At 40.2% G+C, this 16,868-nt stretch overlaps 1 protein-coding gene and 1 pseudogene across 2 annotated transcripts in view; one reads left to right on the top strand and one right to left on the bottom strand.

Moving 5' to 3' along the window:
* Positions 1-2,356: 2,356 nt before the first annotated feature.
* Positions 2,357-2,817, bottom strand: LOC102537507 (small ribosomal subunit protein eS12-like; annotated as a pseudogene).
* Positions 2,818-5,662: 2,845 nt separating this feature from the next.
* The window catches only part of MCCC2 (methylcrotonyl-CoA carboxylase subunit 2), a 59,387-nt gene continuing 48,181 nt past the window's right edge, over positions 5,663-16,868 (top strand). Inside the window, exons 1-4 of one of the 2 annotated variants that reach the window (XM_006197562.4) lie at positions 5,663-5,922; positions 8,861-8,927; positions 13,901-13,985; positions 15,734-15,835. In XM_006197562.4, coding sequence (XP_006197624.1) covers positions 5,794-5,922; positions 8,861-8,927; positions 13,901-13,985; positions 15,734-15,835 — 383 coding nt within the window. In that variant the 5' untranslated portion in view covers positions 5,663-5,793. The remainder of the gene's footprint in view (positions 5,923-8,860; positions 8,928-13,900; positions 13,986-15,733; positions 15,836-16,868) is intronic. The other variant, XM_072958540.1, reaches the window with a different exon arrangement.

The following is a 16,868-nucleotide window of genomic DNA, read 5'->3' as shown; positions in this document are numbered from 1 at the left end:
TCACAAGTACAGCTTACACTTCCTTCTGTTGCCAGAGAATAGGTTCTTGTCTCGTTCAGGAAAGAATTCAAGAGCGAGGCGTAGTAAAATGAAAGTAAGTTTATTCAGGGAGATAGACATTCCATAGACAGAGTGCAGACCATCTCTAAAGGGGAGAGGGAGAGCGACCATGAGGTGCAGAGTTGTTAGTTTTTATGGGCTTGGTAATTTCATGTGCTAACAAGTAGGATTATTCCAGCTACTTTGGGGAAAGGGCAGGGATATCCAGAAATGAGCTCCCCACCACACACCCACTTTCTGACCTTTTATAATCAGCCTAGGAACTGTCATGGCACCTGTCATGTGGGTGTGCCATAAGGCTCAAGGTCTACTGGAAGTTGAATCTTCCACAGTCTTTGTTCTAGCCAGTTTGTCCCGTCCTAAGTTGCTGTGCCATTCCTTCAGTGGTTGTGCCCTGCCCCCTCTCCTCCTGTCTCACTTCAATGAAAATACTGTATAACTGGAAGAATTAATCTTTTTTCTCATATGCATGCTGTGAAGGGTATTTTTTGATTTTGCAAGAATAAAGAATACACTTTCCCCCACATTTGGGACATATGTAGAGTTGCTTATTTTTTTGTTTGTTTATTAACTCCTTATACAATGAATTTTTAGACATAAGAAGTTAATCTTTCACTCTTTTTCCCACTTTGTTTTCTCTGTACAGAAAGACAGATGGGAAACTTTAGTTACGGATATACTATGATCCTGGACTTCTCAAGTGGATATTGGCAAAATCTCAATAAAAAAATTCAGCTGAGAGAAATATTTGTGGAAATTTTTCTAAATGGTAGTCTAGCCATTTCTCCGGATAGAAAAAATTTTGGTCTTGGATTTTGTCAGCTCATCCAAGAGCCTAGTATGTGGGGTACATTATTTAGTCTGCTTACGTTTAGGGACATTAAGTGAAATAGTCCCAAAGTCCTAAAAAAATAGTTGTTTTTACTATAATGATGTTGTAGACTTTATTATATCATCCAGTATCCTACTTACAAAAATCTACAGGAGATATTTCTCTTTGGCCTCAGTGCCAGGAATAATTGGACTTCTGTTTAAATGGTCTGACTTTCTTTACATGAGCTGTGTCAGTCTTTGTGTTTTCTCTTGCAATGCAAAGTTAAATCTGCCAACTTGTAGCGAGGTCAAGTTATTTAAATCTCACATTTTGTGTACTAAATGAGACAGGAGGGAAGGTGGCAGGGCACAACCATTAAAAGAATGACAACAGTTAGCACCAAGATGGTGGAAGATTCAACTCCCAGTATACCTTAAGCTTCAATACACACTCATTAAAATACAATAGCATGCTAAATGGTGCCATAACAGTTTCACAGGTGCCGGAACAGTTTCAAGGCTGACCATAAAAGTTCAAAGGGTGGGTGATGGCCGAGTTCCTGGGACTCCCATCCTCTTCCCCAAAGTAGTTGGGCTAATCCTCCCACCTGTTAGCATATGAAGTTACCAAGCCCATAAAAACTAACCCCTGCACCTCACACCTCGTGGTCACTCTCTTTCCTTTGGAGATGACCTGCACTCTATGTAGTGTATCTACTTTTACCTTAAACTAAACACCACCATGCCTCGTGACATCTCTGGCCTTCTGAGACGGCCTGCACTCTGTGGAGTATGTATCTCTCTGAATAAATCTACCTGCACTCTTGTTCTTGAACTCGTGAAGCTAAGGACCTTGACTTGGCGAGGCACATCCTAGGATCTCCACCAAGACCTGGGACACAACCATCCTCTCTTGCCCATTTTCCTGTATCAGTGGTATTCTGCATAATAACGTGCCCCCACACTTTCCTGCCCCTATTCACGCTGCCGGGCATTTATGGGCCTTTAGTATGAACATTTACTTTTGGGAAATGTTCTTGCATTATTGCTTTGATAATTCCTCTCTTTCATTTTCACCGTTCTCATATCTGGAATTCCTATTAATCAGATTTTTCAACCTACTTTACTGGTTCCCTAAGTTATCTTTGCTCTTTTCCACTTCTTCCTTCCCTTCCTGTCTACATTCTCATTTTTTGTTTTGTTCCCCTTTTTTGGGGGGAGGGGGAGAGAGTGTCTCAATTTTTACTTCTATTGGAGAAAATTCAAATGTCCGTTCCTTTTTAGAAATGACTTTGTTAGTCACAAAATTCATAGAAGAAAATTACAACAAATTTGCAGAATCAAGTTACAGAATATGTCATTCTTTGACTAAATTCATAATCTTGAGTCAACAGTTTTCTACAATGAACATTTTTAAAGCATAATTTCCATTTAATAAAGTACACTAATATTTTTTTTTCAAGAGCGAAGTTTCTTTATTTGATCATTTCTTACATTTGAAGTACTTGATGACATCCTTGGCCTGAGAATCTTTGTCATAGTCCTTAACCACCACACAACTGCAATCAACCACTTTATGGGTTTTTTTTTTTCCCGCTCTGTCAATTTTACAGAGGCCTACCCATTCCCATAGTTTCTTGTTGTCATCAACCTTAATTAGGTTGGTTTGCTGCTCAGCACAAAGGGCCTCCACCAACTTTACATACAAAGGCTCATCACAGTTGGATGCAAGCATACAAAGATGGGCTTGGCGCTTGTCTAAGGCTTTGGGAGCTTCATGAATTCTATGTATTAGGCCATCGTGGATGAAGGCGGTCTTCAGCAGCTCTTTGCAGAGCACTAATGACATCCATTACACCTGCAGCAGCAGTGCCTACCTCGGCCATGGTGGTGGGTCACGGATGGAGCAGAATCTTGAATGCACCCCAGCCTCCGCCTCTGCGGGACTCCGCGGTGGCAGGGAAAGAGTAAAGTACACTGATCTGAAGTGTTCAGTTTGGATACTGACAATGCACACACCTGTGTAACCACCCCACAAAACAAATATACATTCCCAGCATCTCTGGAAATTCCTTTAGACCCTTCCCCACTGTCATCCACAGAGATTAGTTTTGCCTGATCCTGAACTATGTGTGTGTTTGTGTGTGTGTATATATAGACACACTTTATATTACATATTCTTTTGTATCTGGTTACTTTTGCTCAACATATTTTGGGGATTCATCCACTTTTTTAGCATTTTAGTAGTTTCCAGTTGTTGCTGAGTTGTACTCCATTTTATGTGTATACCACATTATATAAATATACCATAATTACCCATCCATTTTTCTACTGGTTGTTTCCAAATTTTGGCTCTTTGGAATAAAGCTACTATAAATATTCTTGTATAAATCTTTTTGTAGACATGCTTTTATTTCTCTAGTGTCAATACCTAGGAGAGGCACATCTTTTCTAAGATTTATTTCTAAGATAGTCTCTGATATCTTTATAAAGGATGTTTTTAAATGCTTATTTTTACATGTATATTTACTGTTGGAACAGAAAAACAGTTGATTTTCGTATTGTAATTAAGATTTTAGGGGGAGGGTGTAGCTCAGTGGTAGGGTATGTGCTTAGCACACATGAGGTCCTGGGTTCAAGCCCTACTACTGCCAATAAAAAGAAATATATATATATATATATATATTTATATATGTATGTGTGTATATCTATATCTATATTTATGTATGTGTGTATACACACACAAAACAACCTAATTACCTCCCCCCCAAAAAAAATTAAAAGAAAAAACATTTTTAAAGATTTTAACAAATGTATTTTCTATAACATCCATTCAGTCTTAAGTTTTCAAACTAGCCCTTGGAGCTATTAAAGCAAGATTTTAATACTATAGGAATGCTATTTGTTCTAAGCAAACAGACTTAGAAACTCAGTTATAATAAGATAAACACGATAAATATAGACAAGTAAAATTTTAAGTACGTCTAACATTAAATAGGTATAAAATGAAATTGATCAATGTAGTGCACAACATTAATAGAATGAAGGGAGAAAACCCCGCATGATCATCTCAACTGATGCAGAAAAGCAGATGACAAAATTTAACACTCTTTCCTGATAAAAACACTCAACAAACTACGAAGAGAAGGCTTAACATCATAAAAGCCACATATGAAGAACCCACAGCAGATGTCATACTCACTACTGAAAGACTGAAAGATTTTCCTGTAAGATCAGGAACAACACAAGTTTCCACTTTCACCACTTCAATTCAATATAATACTTCAAGTTCTAACTGGAGCAATTAAGTAAGAATGAGAAATAGAAGGCATTTAAATTGGGATGGAAGAAGTAAAATTATCTCTGTTCACAGATGATTTATTACATGTAGAAAGTCCTAAAGATTACACACACACACACATACACACACACAATTTTTTAGAATTAATAAATGAATTCAGCAAAGTAGCAGTATACAAAGTTCACACACAAAAATCAGTTGTATTTCTACACACTAATAATGAACAAGCTGAAAAGGAAATTACAAAAACTATTCCATTTAAATAGCATCAAAAAGAATAAAATAGGAATTAACCAAGGAGGTGAAAGATTTGCACAATTAAAACTAAAAAATTATTGCTGAAAGGAATTAAAGATATAAATAAATGGAAACATACCCTATGTTCATGGATTGGAAGACTTAATAGTGTCAAGATATCACTAGTACCCAACGTGATCAACAGATTCAGTGCAGCCCCTACTAAAATCCTGACACTTTTTGCAGAAATAGAAAAAGCCCGCCTTAAAATTAATATGGAATCTCAAGGGGCCCTACATAGCCAAGAAAATCTTGAAAAAGAAGAACATGGCTGGAAAATTCACACTTTATGACTTCAAAGCTTAGGACAAAGCTACAGTAACCAAGACTTTGTGCTACTGGCGTAAGGAGACATACAGACCAATAGAACAGAATAAAAAGTCCAGAAATAAACCATTGTATACGAAATAATTTTTGACAAGGGTGTCAAGACTATTCAGTGGGGAAAGGACAGTCTTATCAACAAATGGCCTTGGGAAAACTGGATATCTACATAGAAAAGAATGAAGCCAGACCTTTATCTAACACCATATACGAAAAATTAACTCAAAATAAACCTGAAACTTGAATGGACTAAATAAGATTAATTTTTTTCTCATTGTCCAGAGGATGAGAGATTATGAGGAAGCTCAGATTTGTTATAGGCAAAGTTTTAAAAGTACATTTAAATTGTAATTTATCACTATTAGAATGTTTTTGTTTACTTGCTTATAATCTGTTACAAAAGAAGGCACTTTGCCTGTTGTCCACTGTATCCCCAGAGCCAGAATAGCACCTGACATGAAACACTAATTATTTGTTGAAAGAATGAATAAATATCTCCTTTAAGAGTTTAATTTCTTAGGGAAGCTTAATAAGCCTGTTCAGTGTCCAGCTCTCATATGAGGATAAGCTTTTCAAGTCCCAGAATACCCTTTCTATCAGCTGGGGAAGAAGAAAACAGCACATAGAAAAAGAACTAAGACCGACCCCAAAGGAACTTAGCCTCAGCTCCGCTGCGCTGCGTCGCGGGAGGCGGGGCGACCACAGGGTCGCCCCGCCTCGGGGACCCTGCAACCTTCCTGGGCTCGCGATGGGACAGGCCTCGCGGGGCTGCGCCTCTGCCCCTTATTGGCTGAGTTCAGAGGGACGTAGTGCTGGTCGACCAATCACGGGCGGCGTGAGCAGGCACGTGCCGAGGCTGGCGTGAGAATCCGGGAGGTTTCGGGCGGGTTAGGGCTGCAAGGACGGTAGCTGCTGAGTTGTAGCCCGAAGCGTGGGAGTCGGAGGGGACCGGGACAGGCCGCTCTCTCGCACTCCTTCCTCCCTCTGTGCCCGCTGCCATGTTGGCCGCTCTGAGGTTAGCGCTGCGTCCGTGTGCCCGCGCCGCCATCCCCGCGCTGCGCGCCTATCATGGGGACTCCGTGGCCACGCTGGGCACCCAGGCGGACTCGAGCTCTGCCGTCTACCAGGTAGGCTGGGTGAGCGGCCTGGGCCTGGAGGACCCAGCCTGAGTCAGTGATTTCTCTTCCGCCTATCCACCAGTGCCGGACCGACGCGACAAGGCGCTGGCCGGACTGGGGAGCAGGTGGAGGGTGGGCACACTTTTACAGCAGCTGCTCTCTTCTCTGGATCCCCAGTCACGATTCTGGGACGCACTAGAGGGTTTGAAAAAGAAAACAATTAGAAATCAGATACATTTTAGTTCACTTTTAGCACTGGCGCTCTACTTTGTATGTTTAAAATCTCTGGTTCTCAAAACCTGGCCTAGCAGCCTCACCTTTTCAGTCTCGGGTGGGGTCCTGGTGTTTGCATTGTTAATGAAGTTGGAAGGAGAGGAGGATCTTGGTGGCCGCCAACTTTGGGAACCACTGGCCTAGCACAGCTAACCCTGGGTTGTGCTTACCAGACTTTAAATAGTTGGTAATGTTAATAGAAAATACTTATCTTTAAATGGACTTTCTTGCAATTGTGAAGTATCACAAAGTCAAAGGAACAACTCCTGGTTTGAGAAATATCAGAGCTGGAAATTTTCAGTCTGTTCCATGGTTTCTAAGCTTGTGCAAATAACATTTAAATTGTGAAAATGACTTTCAGAGAAAAAACATTTTATATAATTCCTGCCTTTGGGAAAACAGGAGATTGAAAGAAAATCAGCAGGCTGAAGCAGAAACAATATCCAGTGAGAGGCTTCCAAAAGTCTATAGATTTTCTGGGATCAGAAGAGAATGTTTAATTCAGAAACACTGAGTGGTTACTGTGGTCTAGGCACTATTTTAGGTATTTGTTATAGATGTGTAGGAATGGAATCAGAATTTTGTCGGGGAGATGGACAAGAAAGCAGTGCACTGTAGTAAGTGGTGTCCAAAGCTTAAAAAAGTGGTTGTAGAAAACTGCAGTTAGAAAGTAACAAGTGAGTTGGATCTTGTGTTGGGTAAGAACTGGCCAGGTTCAGGAAAGAGGATGGGAGACAAGACTACACAAACTTAAAGAGTTATGAGAACTTAGGAAGGACTTGGAAGTCATGGCCAGGGTGTGGAAATCATGGACTAGATGGATTGCTAAATGTGGCCAGGCAGAGGAGAGAAGCCACATGTAGACTTCATTTTGCAGGCTGTCAGCTAAGACATTTAAATAGAGAAGTGGAAGCCCTTTCGTTTTGTTGATAGTTTCCTTTGCTGTGCAAAAGCTTTTTAGTTTGATGTAGTCCCATTTGTTTATTTTTGCTTTGGTTTCCCTTGCCTGAGGAGCCATGTGAGAAATATTACTAAGATTGATGTCAGAAAGAATTCTGTGTATGTTTTCTTCTAGAAGGTATGGTTTCAGGTCTTACGTTTAAGTCTTTAATCCATTTTGAGTTTACTGATCTATGAGTCTGTTTTTGTGCCAGTACCATACTATTTTGATGGCTGTGGCTTTGTAGCATGGTTTGAAATTAGGGAGCATGATACCTCCAGCTTTGTTCTTCTTTCTTAAGATTATTTTGGCTATTTGGAGTCTTTTGTGTTCCCATAAAAATTTTAGAATTATTTGTCCTTGTTCTGTGAAAAATGCTATTGGTATTTTGATAGGGATTTCATTGACTCTGTAGATTGCCTTGGGTAATATGGTCATTTTAACAATATTTCTTCCAGTTTACTTGGGGAGCTTGTAGTGTGTTTAATGCCCAGGCTACACACACAACCAATGACATCAGACTCTCTGGGGCGGGGGGAGGTGGGGTGGGAAGGACCAGTCATCAGTATTTATTTTTATTTTTAAAAGCTTCCCAGTGATTCCAATGTCTAGCAAGGTTGGGAAACACTATTCTTAGCAAATTCTTGACCATGTGCCCAGCAGGTTCTCTGCCTTAGGATGCAGGGCTTGGTGAGCTTAGAACGGCAATAATCACAGGGCTGGCAGGTGTTGTCCAGGGGTTGGGATCCCCCTATTCCAGGACAGAGATTCTCTCCCTAACAGTATGTTGCTTATCTCTTCTTTTTTTTTTTTTTCTGGACTTTGCAGAGCAAAAAAGTGTAGCAGAAACCATGACCTCAGGAGTGCTCAGAGTTGGAGAAAATAGGAAATAATGGAGCTATACTGTAAAGAGTGTTAATTCATCTAATTTTGAACAGCTGGAAAGCTGCTTAACATTATGTCACATAAAAGGAATTAAGTCACCTGAGATGTTTGTAACATATGGGGAAGAAAGTGTGTTTGTGGGATAAACTCTGAATTTTCAAAAATAACTACCTACTTCTGTATTGTTCTAAATCAGTGTGCTGATCAGATAAAATTTAAAGTACAAAGGTGAAAAGTTAGTCCCTCTACCCTTTTTCCACTTCTCAGTGTTTATATTTGCTTATATACTTCTCTAGAAGATTTGTAAACATATGCAAACAGGGTTTTGTTCCTTTTTAAACATAAAGTAGGATCCATTTTCTCCCTGGGCTTTGTTGTTAAGTGTAATTTGTCAGTAAGTAAAAGCTAGTATTTTGGCATTGGTTGGAATCCTCTCAGGAAAGTGACTGATGGGACAGAAGGTGGCATTCTAACCCTCAGAGAACTTACCTTTCTTTGCAGAGGAGAACAGAGATCAGTTCGGTTCAGTAGATGTGTAAGGAAGGACATTGTAAAATGAGTAGGAGTAGCCAGACATGGTGTTAGAGTTGAGCTGGACCAAGAATTAGGTTTTAGAAGAGGGGTAAGATTTGACTAGGTGGACCAGACAGGGATGGTGGTAATGAGGGAGAGCTTGAGCAGAGATAGAGAGGCAGGAATTAGTTAATCTTTTTTACATAACGGAGTTGGCCCAGTGTGGAGGCCACATGGAATTGGCGTATAATGATGTTCTTCTTAACCCTTATTTTGGTAAAAAGATAATTGCTTTCCAATAACCATCTCCCTCTTTTTTTCTTTCTTTACTTTTAGGAAAACTACAAACAGATGAAAGCACTAGTAAATCAACTCCATGAGCGAGCACAGAAAATAAGACTAGGTAAGCACTCATTTATTCTTCAGTTTATGCTTTTAGTTAAGATGTTCCTTTATAATTATTGGTTTTAGAAAAAACCAGTAGCATTAAGCTTTTCACTCTTCAAGACTGTGCATTTAGTATTGGTGGAAATGTAAATTGGCTCAGCCACTGTGGAAAACGGTATGGAAGTTCCTTAAAAAACTAAAAATAGAGTTTCCATATGATCCAGCAATCCCACTCCTTGGCATATATCTAGAAAAGATGAAAGCTCTAATTCAAAACCATGCACCCCGATGTTCATAATAACACTATTTATAATTGCCAACACATGGAAACAACTCATATGCCCAACCATGGACGATTGGTTTAAGAATGGCAGATGGACAGAGAGAGCATCTAAAGTTGTCTGTTCATTTGTATAGGTAGAAGGGAAGAAGTAAGCTTGGTATTTTGAGCTTTGTAGAATTTTGAGAGTGGACTGATTTGTTCCTCTAATAGTTAAATAACTTGGGTCTAGTTACTTAATCCTTCTTGTAAATTTTCAGTACCTCATTCATAACTTGAGACTTAGGAGTGGGTCTGTGAATTATAGGCATTATTTACATCAAGCGCACATTTCTGTCTTCTTCTGACTTAATAGATTAATCAAAATTAATTGATAAGACCCCCAAATAAACCTGTTTGGAGTATCTTGATCTCTCTCTCTTTTTTTTTTTTTTTTTTTACTATAGCTGGTTAGTGTCAAAATCAATTAAATCCTCTGAAAGCTACCATGACCTGAACAAACATAGAACTCAGTGTGGGACCAGTTGAAGCAGAGATCTCATTCAGATGGCAGTAACTGCTCCTGTTTTATGAGGGTGTAACGGAGAAAAAAGAAAAAAAAAATGAAGCCTCCATCACTTTATATAGCTCCTTCTAGCTTAGATATTTGTAATAAATGAAGAATATTATTTTGAAAATAGCTGTATTTGGTCTCTATGGTTTCAAGTCACAGTAATCTGTATCAAACTTGTTTAATCCATAAGGTGACATTTGGTGCTTTTTGTAACCAAACCATAGAAAGACAGTGCTTACTGGACCCGAGGGCCCCGATCCTTCCAGGACTCACTGTCTTTGCCCACCTTCTCTCATCTCAGGATGTGCCTCTGTGTGTGGACCGCATTCTCTTCTGGCTTCTCTGAGGTGGGGAAGTAGGTTGTTGACAGTCCAGGGATTATACACTCTTACAGTTTACGATCTGAAGGAAAGATCTAGTTATTCTTTCATCTCCAATTTGGAAAACTTTGATGTGCTCACTTGGGTCCCATGTTCACTCCTTGGCCCAGTCACTGTGTCCAGGGTGTGGTACTTAACCTGACCCATGCGCACTAGGGCTCGAGGATCCTGTGGCTGGCAGCTCCTGGAACTTCGTGATGGTGGCAGTACTGTTTTCAGGAAAAGAAGAAAGGAAAGCAAGCAGTCAAAAGGCAAAGAATGTCAATTATGCTGTCCCCAGACCACCCTGTTTTCTCTCTAGTGAGAGGGGCTGTGTAAGTAGGAGGATGTCTTGTGAAAACAGTGGTGGTGGCAATTTGTCATTCTTTTTGAGCAGTTACCTTTTTGCGGGGTGGGGAACGGGTAGGTTGTTAGGTTTGTTTGTTTGTTTATTTATTATGGAGGCGCTGGGGGTTGAATCCAGGACCTCATGCATGTGCTCTAACACTAGAGCTATTTCCTCCCCCCAACCAGGTACCTCTTGAAGCTCTGTTCTAGTGTGAGGAAGTGGTAAAAAATGACATGAGTTTTTGTCTATTAGGTATGATTTGAGAGGCAAAATATTCTGCTGGTAGTCTTTTCAGAAAGTTGACTAGAATCATACTCTTGCAGCCATTCTGTAATAAGGCATTGTCTCCTGAAAAAGAACCAAAAGCCTTGCTGAAATGAAAGTATATTTTGTTAGGGAGTGGTATTGATGAAATGATTATTCCCTTCGGATATTAAGATGACTGGGTTTGAATAAGAGAGGTGGTAGAGTCCTCCAGCACTGAGCACCTGTGGGGATGGTGGGTTCTGCTCAGATGACAGTTTGGTAAAGGAAAAGAGTGGACTGAGCAGGGCTCCTTGGGGAGTGAAACCAGGAAAGGACAGCCTTCTTGGCAGTGTTGCCTAGAATTGGTCCTGTTATGCCAGGAAAATGGGTGTTACACAAGCACATGTAATTTAAAAGTAATATAAACTTGTATAATATATATGTATATAAATAACAGAAATTTTGGAAAGTAAAGTATAAAGAAGAAACAAACAAAAAAATCACCCATCAGTAATCTCTCTAAATATACACTTCTGATGCAGTTCTAGTGAGTCTCATAAAAACATTAACAACAAAATGTGTGTATGTGTGTTTGTGTGGTTTTTGTTTGGAGGATTTTGTGCACTTCGCCCTGAGTATTTTCTTCGATTTTGTGAATGCCTGTAAGGTTAGCTCAGTAATTGTGTTGATCAGGAGCTGGTAATTTTCAGAAAGAGGAAGGGGCATTGTTTCAGATTGCTTTGGAAGTTAACCCTTGTCGTTTTCATTTGAGAGAACTTGCAATAAATAGAAAGACTGACGATGGATGGAATCTTGCTTGTCCTCCTTTTTGTCTTTTCCTTCCTTCCTGCCTCACTGCTACTTTTGTTTCAGGTTTCTTCTGAGGGCACTGTCTTTGCTCTCCCTTCTGGTTCCTGTTAGAGCATATAAGATTGCTTGAGGAGTGGTTTAGTCATTTCTGTAGGTTGGACAAGGATGATCCCAGCTGTGTTGCTCATGGTAGCCAGAACCGAGTACTTTAACACAAGTTAATTGAAGGGCTGTTAGTGTTTTGATAGATTCAGCAGTGCTGATAGATACAGCAGTTTTTCTAAAACTGGGTAATAACTTTATTGATACAGAAAAGCAAATTGTTTTGGTGGTTGGAACAGGGGTCTTTTAATGACCTTAAGATAAGGCTTATGTGGTTTTTGAAAGCATTTTAAAATGGATGTTAAACTCCATGCATATAGTTCTAGCAATGCATATAGCACCATTGAAGTGACCACGGCTGGACACTTGTGCTGTGCATGCCGAGGCAGACAGCCGTGTTGTTCGACTGCCCCCTGGCGACAGTAATGGAAAGACGCTATAAACTGTAAAATGCCCCCTGATTTTCAGGAATGTTAAAATGTGAACAAAATGTGTGTGTCTCAGAATCAGTGCAATATGATAGATGAGACTGAAGGAAAACATCAGGCTTGTCTGACTCTGAGTCTGGGAGTTGAAAAAATTAATGCAAAATCTTTAAGAGTAATCCTTGGAAAACTAAGGCACCATGTCATGCTGTCTTTTCGTGGTGGTCCACATATCCTAGGCCAAGTTTAAATGCCGAGGAGCTGAATTCATGATCTGAGAATCTGCATCATATTTTTCCTAATAAAACCAGAATTTTCCAGGTGCTCTAAATAGCAAGCTCTAGTCAGATTTAAGAAAAATGTTGTTCTAAGTACTTAAAAGAAAATAAATATATTTTATCACTTCTTTTTCATCCCACCCTCCCCTGCCGCTCTTTTCCCTGCTAGCCCCTTAGTGGACACATTTCACCTGATTCTCCAGAGATCTTCATTCAAGCCTCATTCATTTTTCTGTAATAGTTATATTTAAACAACTTTAATAAGGTTTAAATGACATACAGTAAACTGCATTATTTAAAGTGTACAATTTGATGAGCTTTGACATATGTATACCTCCATGAAACTGTTGCCACAGTCAAGATAATGAACGTGTCACTCTCGGAAGTTTCTTCTGCTCCTGTGTCACCCTCCCGTCCTCCCTCTCTCTCCTCTCTCCAACCCCTAAGCAACCTCAGTAGGGAACTCTGAATTCCCTGTGGTTAGGAGAAAAGAGAAAAGCTGTTTGATTTAATTCACACTGTCTTGTAAGTCTTTCCCTCCCAGGATTATTTTCATTTTAAAAGATTGGATTATGATATGATTTTCTTGGTTACTTTAAGGCAGATTTAATCTTAAAAATATGCTTTTCACCTCTTTAGAAAAAAAAAACAAAATCCCCTTAGATAACAGGAGAGAGTACTGATTTGAAAATAAGGTCGTGCCACTTGGTAACTGGTTTGAAATCAGTATGAACTTACTAAGAAAACAAAGAAATAGCTTTCTCAAATAGCTGAACGTTTTGGTAGGTAAGGAGTCCACTAAGGTGAAATTCTTGGGCAACAGTGAAGATGAAGGTATTAAGGTACAATCTGATCCTCTTTTCTGATCTGTTACCTTGGTTTGCTGAGAGCAGGTTATAGTCTCCAGGTACTGAGCCGGCTGCTCTCAGACTGGGTGAGGTTTGGTGCACCTCTCACCTCAAGCAGCCTCCTCGGGCCTCCTCAGCAGACTTTCAATTACTGTAATTGTCTGGAGCAACATGAGGAAACGCTGAAGACGGTCTGTGAGTCAGGATACTAACAAAAAGGGCCTTTTAAATTGCTGTGCAAGGTGTTGAGCTCTTGCCTGTTTGAGGGCCTAAAATGTTATGGGTCGCTAAATGGAACCTTTAGCTAAGTTTTGCTGTGATTATCATGGAAGTTATTTCTAAAATAATGTTGTTGCCTGGTACAAATGAAGTTAGGAATTTTTTAAAGTTTCACATAGCATATGGTACAGTGCTAGATTTTTATAGGTCTTCAGTAAACGTGGTAGAGATGTGGCAAGGCATGTATTTGCAATGCATGAGATGCAGAGAAAATACTATACTATTTCCTTAAGTAATTACTGCTGAACTTAGAGAATGTGTGATATACTATGGGATCAGGGAAAGATTGATTTTAAAAAATGCTGGTTTGGATGATCTGAAAAATTAGCTGTTTTTCAAGGATGTGTTTAACTTTTACAAAGTAGTCTATTTTGGACTAAGTGTTATATGTTTTTCTGGGGTCAAGTTAATGGAGACCTTGTAGTGTATCCATTTAATCTAATAACGTTTTTTCTCTCAGGAGGTGGTGAGAAAGCCCGGGCACGTCACGTATCAAGAGGAAAACTGTTACCTAGAGAAAGAGTCGACTGTCTTCTAGACCCAGGGTTGGTACATACCTAAGTGCTGGCTCAGGGTGTTCCATAGTCCATGGTACTTTCTTAGATAGTTTTGTAAATAAATGATTTTAAATTCCGGTTTGTATTGTAAAATTCAACCACAAATGTTTATTGCGAGGCGACTATGTGTCAGGTGAGGTTTTAGGTGGTAGTGAGACTTCAGCAAACAAAATAGACAAAGATCCTTGCCCTGCTGGAGTTTACATTGTAGCAAGAGGAGACAGAAAATAAATGATAAGTGTCATAAATTTTATGTTACATAATATGTGTTAAAAGGTGATAAATGTCATGAGGGGAGAAAGAAGGTAGACCTGGGTATGAGAGAGAAAGGTGAAGGTCAAGTTGCAGTTTTAAATGAGTGGTTAGAATAGGCAGCCTCATTGAGGGGGTGACATTTGAGCTGTGATTGGAAGGAGTGAAGAGCGTTGGCCCTGTCAGTGCCTGGGGAGAGAGTGTTGCAGGCAGAGGGAGTGACCAGTGCACAGGTTCTGAGGTGGGAGAGTGTCACACGTGCTGATAAGCTCAAGGAGCCAGGAGGGAGTGAAGAAGTCGCAGAAGAAGGGGGCAAATTTCGTAGGGCCTCATGGGCCAGTGTAAGAGTTTTGGCATTTACTTTGAAAGAAATGGGAAGACCTTGTAGGATTTGAAACAGGAGACTGTTAACAATCTATCTGACTTATGTTTTAGAAGAGTTATTCTGGCTGCTGTCTTGTGAGTAGACTGTGGGCAGCAAGGGTGGAAGCACCAAGACCAGTCAGAGAGAAAGAAATGAAGACTCAAAAGCATTGTTTCTTAAGACATGCGCACACACTCCCAGCCTGGAGATAAACACTGTTAACACCAAGTGTGTATCCTTCTACACTTTTGTTATGCACCTGTGTGTCAGACACATTTTTTTTTAAAGAAAAATGGAGTCATACTACATGTGGTGTTTTTTTTTGACTTATTTATTTTGTTGTTGTTGTTGAGGGGGGAAGTAATTAGGTTTATTGATTGATTTAAATGGAGGTACTGGGGATTGAACCCAGGACCTCGTGCATGCTAAGCCTGCACTCACTCTACCCTTGAGCTATACCCTCCCCTCCTTATGTGGTGTTTTATAACCCCCTTTTTCCCCACTTAATTTATCTTGAACATTCAAGTAAGAGAGAGAGAATAAGTGGTTAAGAGCCTGGTCCCTTATTAAAGAGCTTATTAAAACCCAGTTCTGCCATTTACTAGTAGTTGTGGGACCTTAGACGACTGACCTAATCTCTGTGTTTCAGTTTCCTCATCAGTCAGTGGGGATCATAATAGGATCCATTTCAGAAGGTAGTTCTGAGGAGTAACTGAGTTAGTGTTTCTGAAGCTCCTAGGATAGGGGCTGACATGCGATAAGTGCCATGTAAGTGTTAGGTGCTATTCTCTTTCTATCTTAATAAACACATCTGTACAACAGCTTTAAAAATAAGTCCCTAGTGTGCCTTTGTATGGCTATCCTGTATAAATCCCCAAAGTGGTCATGCTGGATTTTGTTTTAGATCCTTTTCTTTTTGTAGACTTTATGTACAACATGTGTATTTGAAATCTTACCCCATTAAAGAAAAAGTGTCTTTTCCTTGTGTAACTGTTTTTTTTTTTTTTGCCGCAAGCACATAAACTAGGTTTTATTCGTTCCACTGAATCCTTGTGTAACTGTTGAAATATGATTTTTTAAAAATGACATTAATTCAGGCAGCATCGTTTCTTCCCTTCAGGTCTCCATTCCTGGAATTATCCCAGTTTGCAGGTTATCAGTTGTATGGTGATGAGGAGGTCCCAGCAGGTGGCATTATTACAGGCATTGGGAGAGTGTCAGGGTGAGTATTCTGCCTACGGCCAACCACATGGGTCAGGAAGAGGGCCGGCGATGAGGCACGAGCAGCCAGCACCCACTGCTTTGTGTGTGAGCATGCTAGTGGTATTATTTAGGACTGAGGCTTCCTAACCAGGCAGGTGTTACATTAATCCGTGGAGATTTAGGGGCAAACATTAAAGGGAAAACCCCCAGCAGTGATTGGGGGACCCAATCCAGACCGACATGCTTAATCAGTATGTGTAGTTTTCCAAGATTGTGCAGGTGATCTGTTGTACATCTAGAGTGAAAACCATTGTGCTAGAGGAGTAGTTTCTACATGTGGTCCCTAGGGAGCATCAGCATCGCCTGAGAACTTGTTAGAAGTGTCGATTATCAGGTCTTCCCAAGAAGTACTGAATCAAATTCTGGGTGTGGGGCCCCGAAATCAGTGTTTTAACAAGCTCTCTAAGTTCTCGAAAGCTTATGTTCGAGAACCACTGTAGACTTAGGGACTCTAGATTGCTAGATGTGGCATTTATTTGTATATATGTACGTATGACCTTTCAGTTACCATGCCAGGTACTGTAGTAAACACTTCCCACTGACTGCTTGTCTCAGTCGTCTCCACAGGTCTGTGAGAAGGGGTATTGTTATAGTCACCTCCATTCTGCAGACAAGGAAACTGGCTTAGAGAGTTAAATAACTTGCCCAAGGTCAAACCACTGGCAAAACTCGGCTTTGAGGTTAAGCAGGTGGACCCTGAGCCTGATGCAGTTGCATTTGAGTCAGAGTCTAGTTTATGATGCATGTTCCTCCACCTTCTCCCCATGGTCTGTGCCCTCAGAGGAGGTACGACTTCTAGCCATTCACCATGGTTGCTTCTTGCTTGCTTCCTTCCTTAACGCCCAAACCTACCCCATGGCTCTTTGCCACGTGTACTTTGCGTAACGTTCACCCAGTGTGGAGACGTTTCTGTCCTTGGAATCTTAGAGGACACTTACAAATAAACTTTAAAAAAATGATAATGCAGAATTAAACTAAATTTATAGATCATA

This window comes from Vicugna pacos, chromosome 3, assembly GCF_048564905.1.
Source record: "Vicugna pacos chromosome 3, VicPac4, whole genome shotgun sequence".
Taxonomy (NCBI): Eukaryota; Metazoa; Chordata; class Mammalia; order Artiodactyla; family Camelidae; genus Vicugna; species Vicugna pacos.
This window is presented reverse-complemented; position numbering and strand designations above follow the sequence as displayed.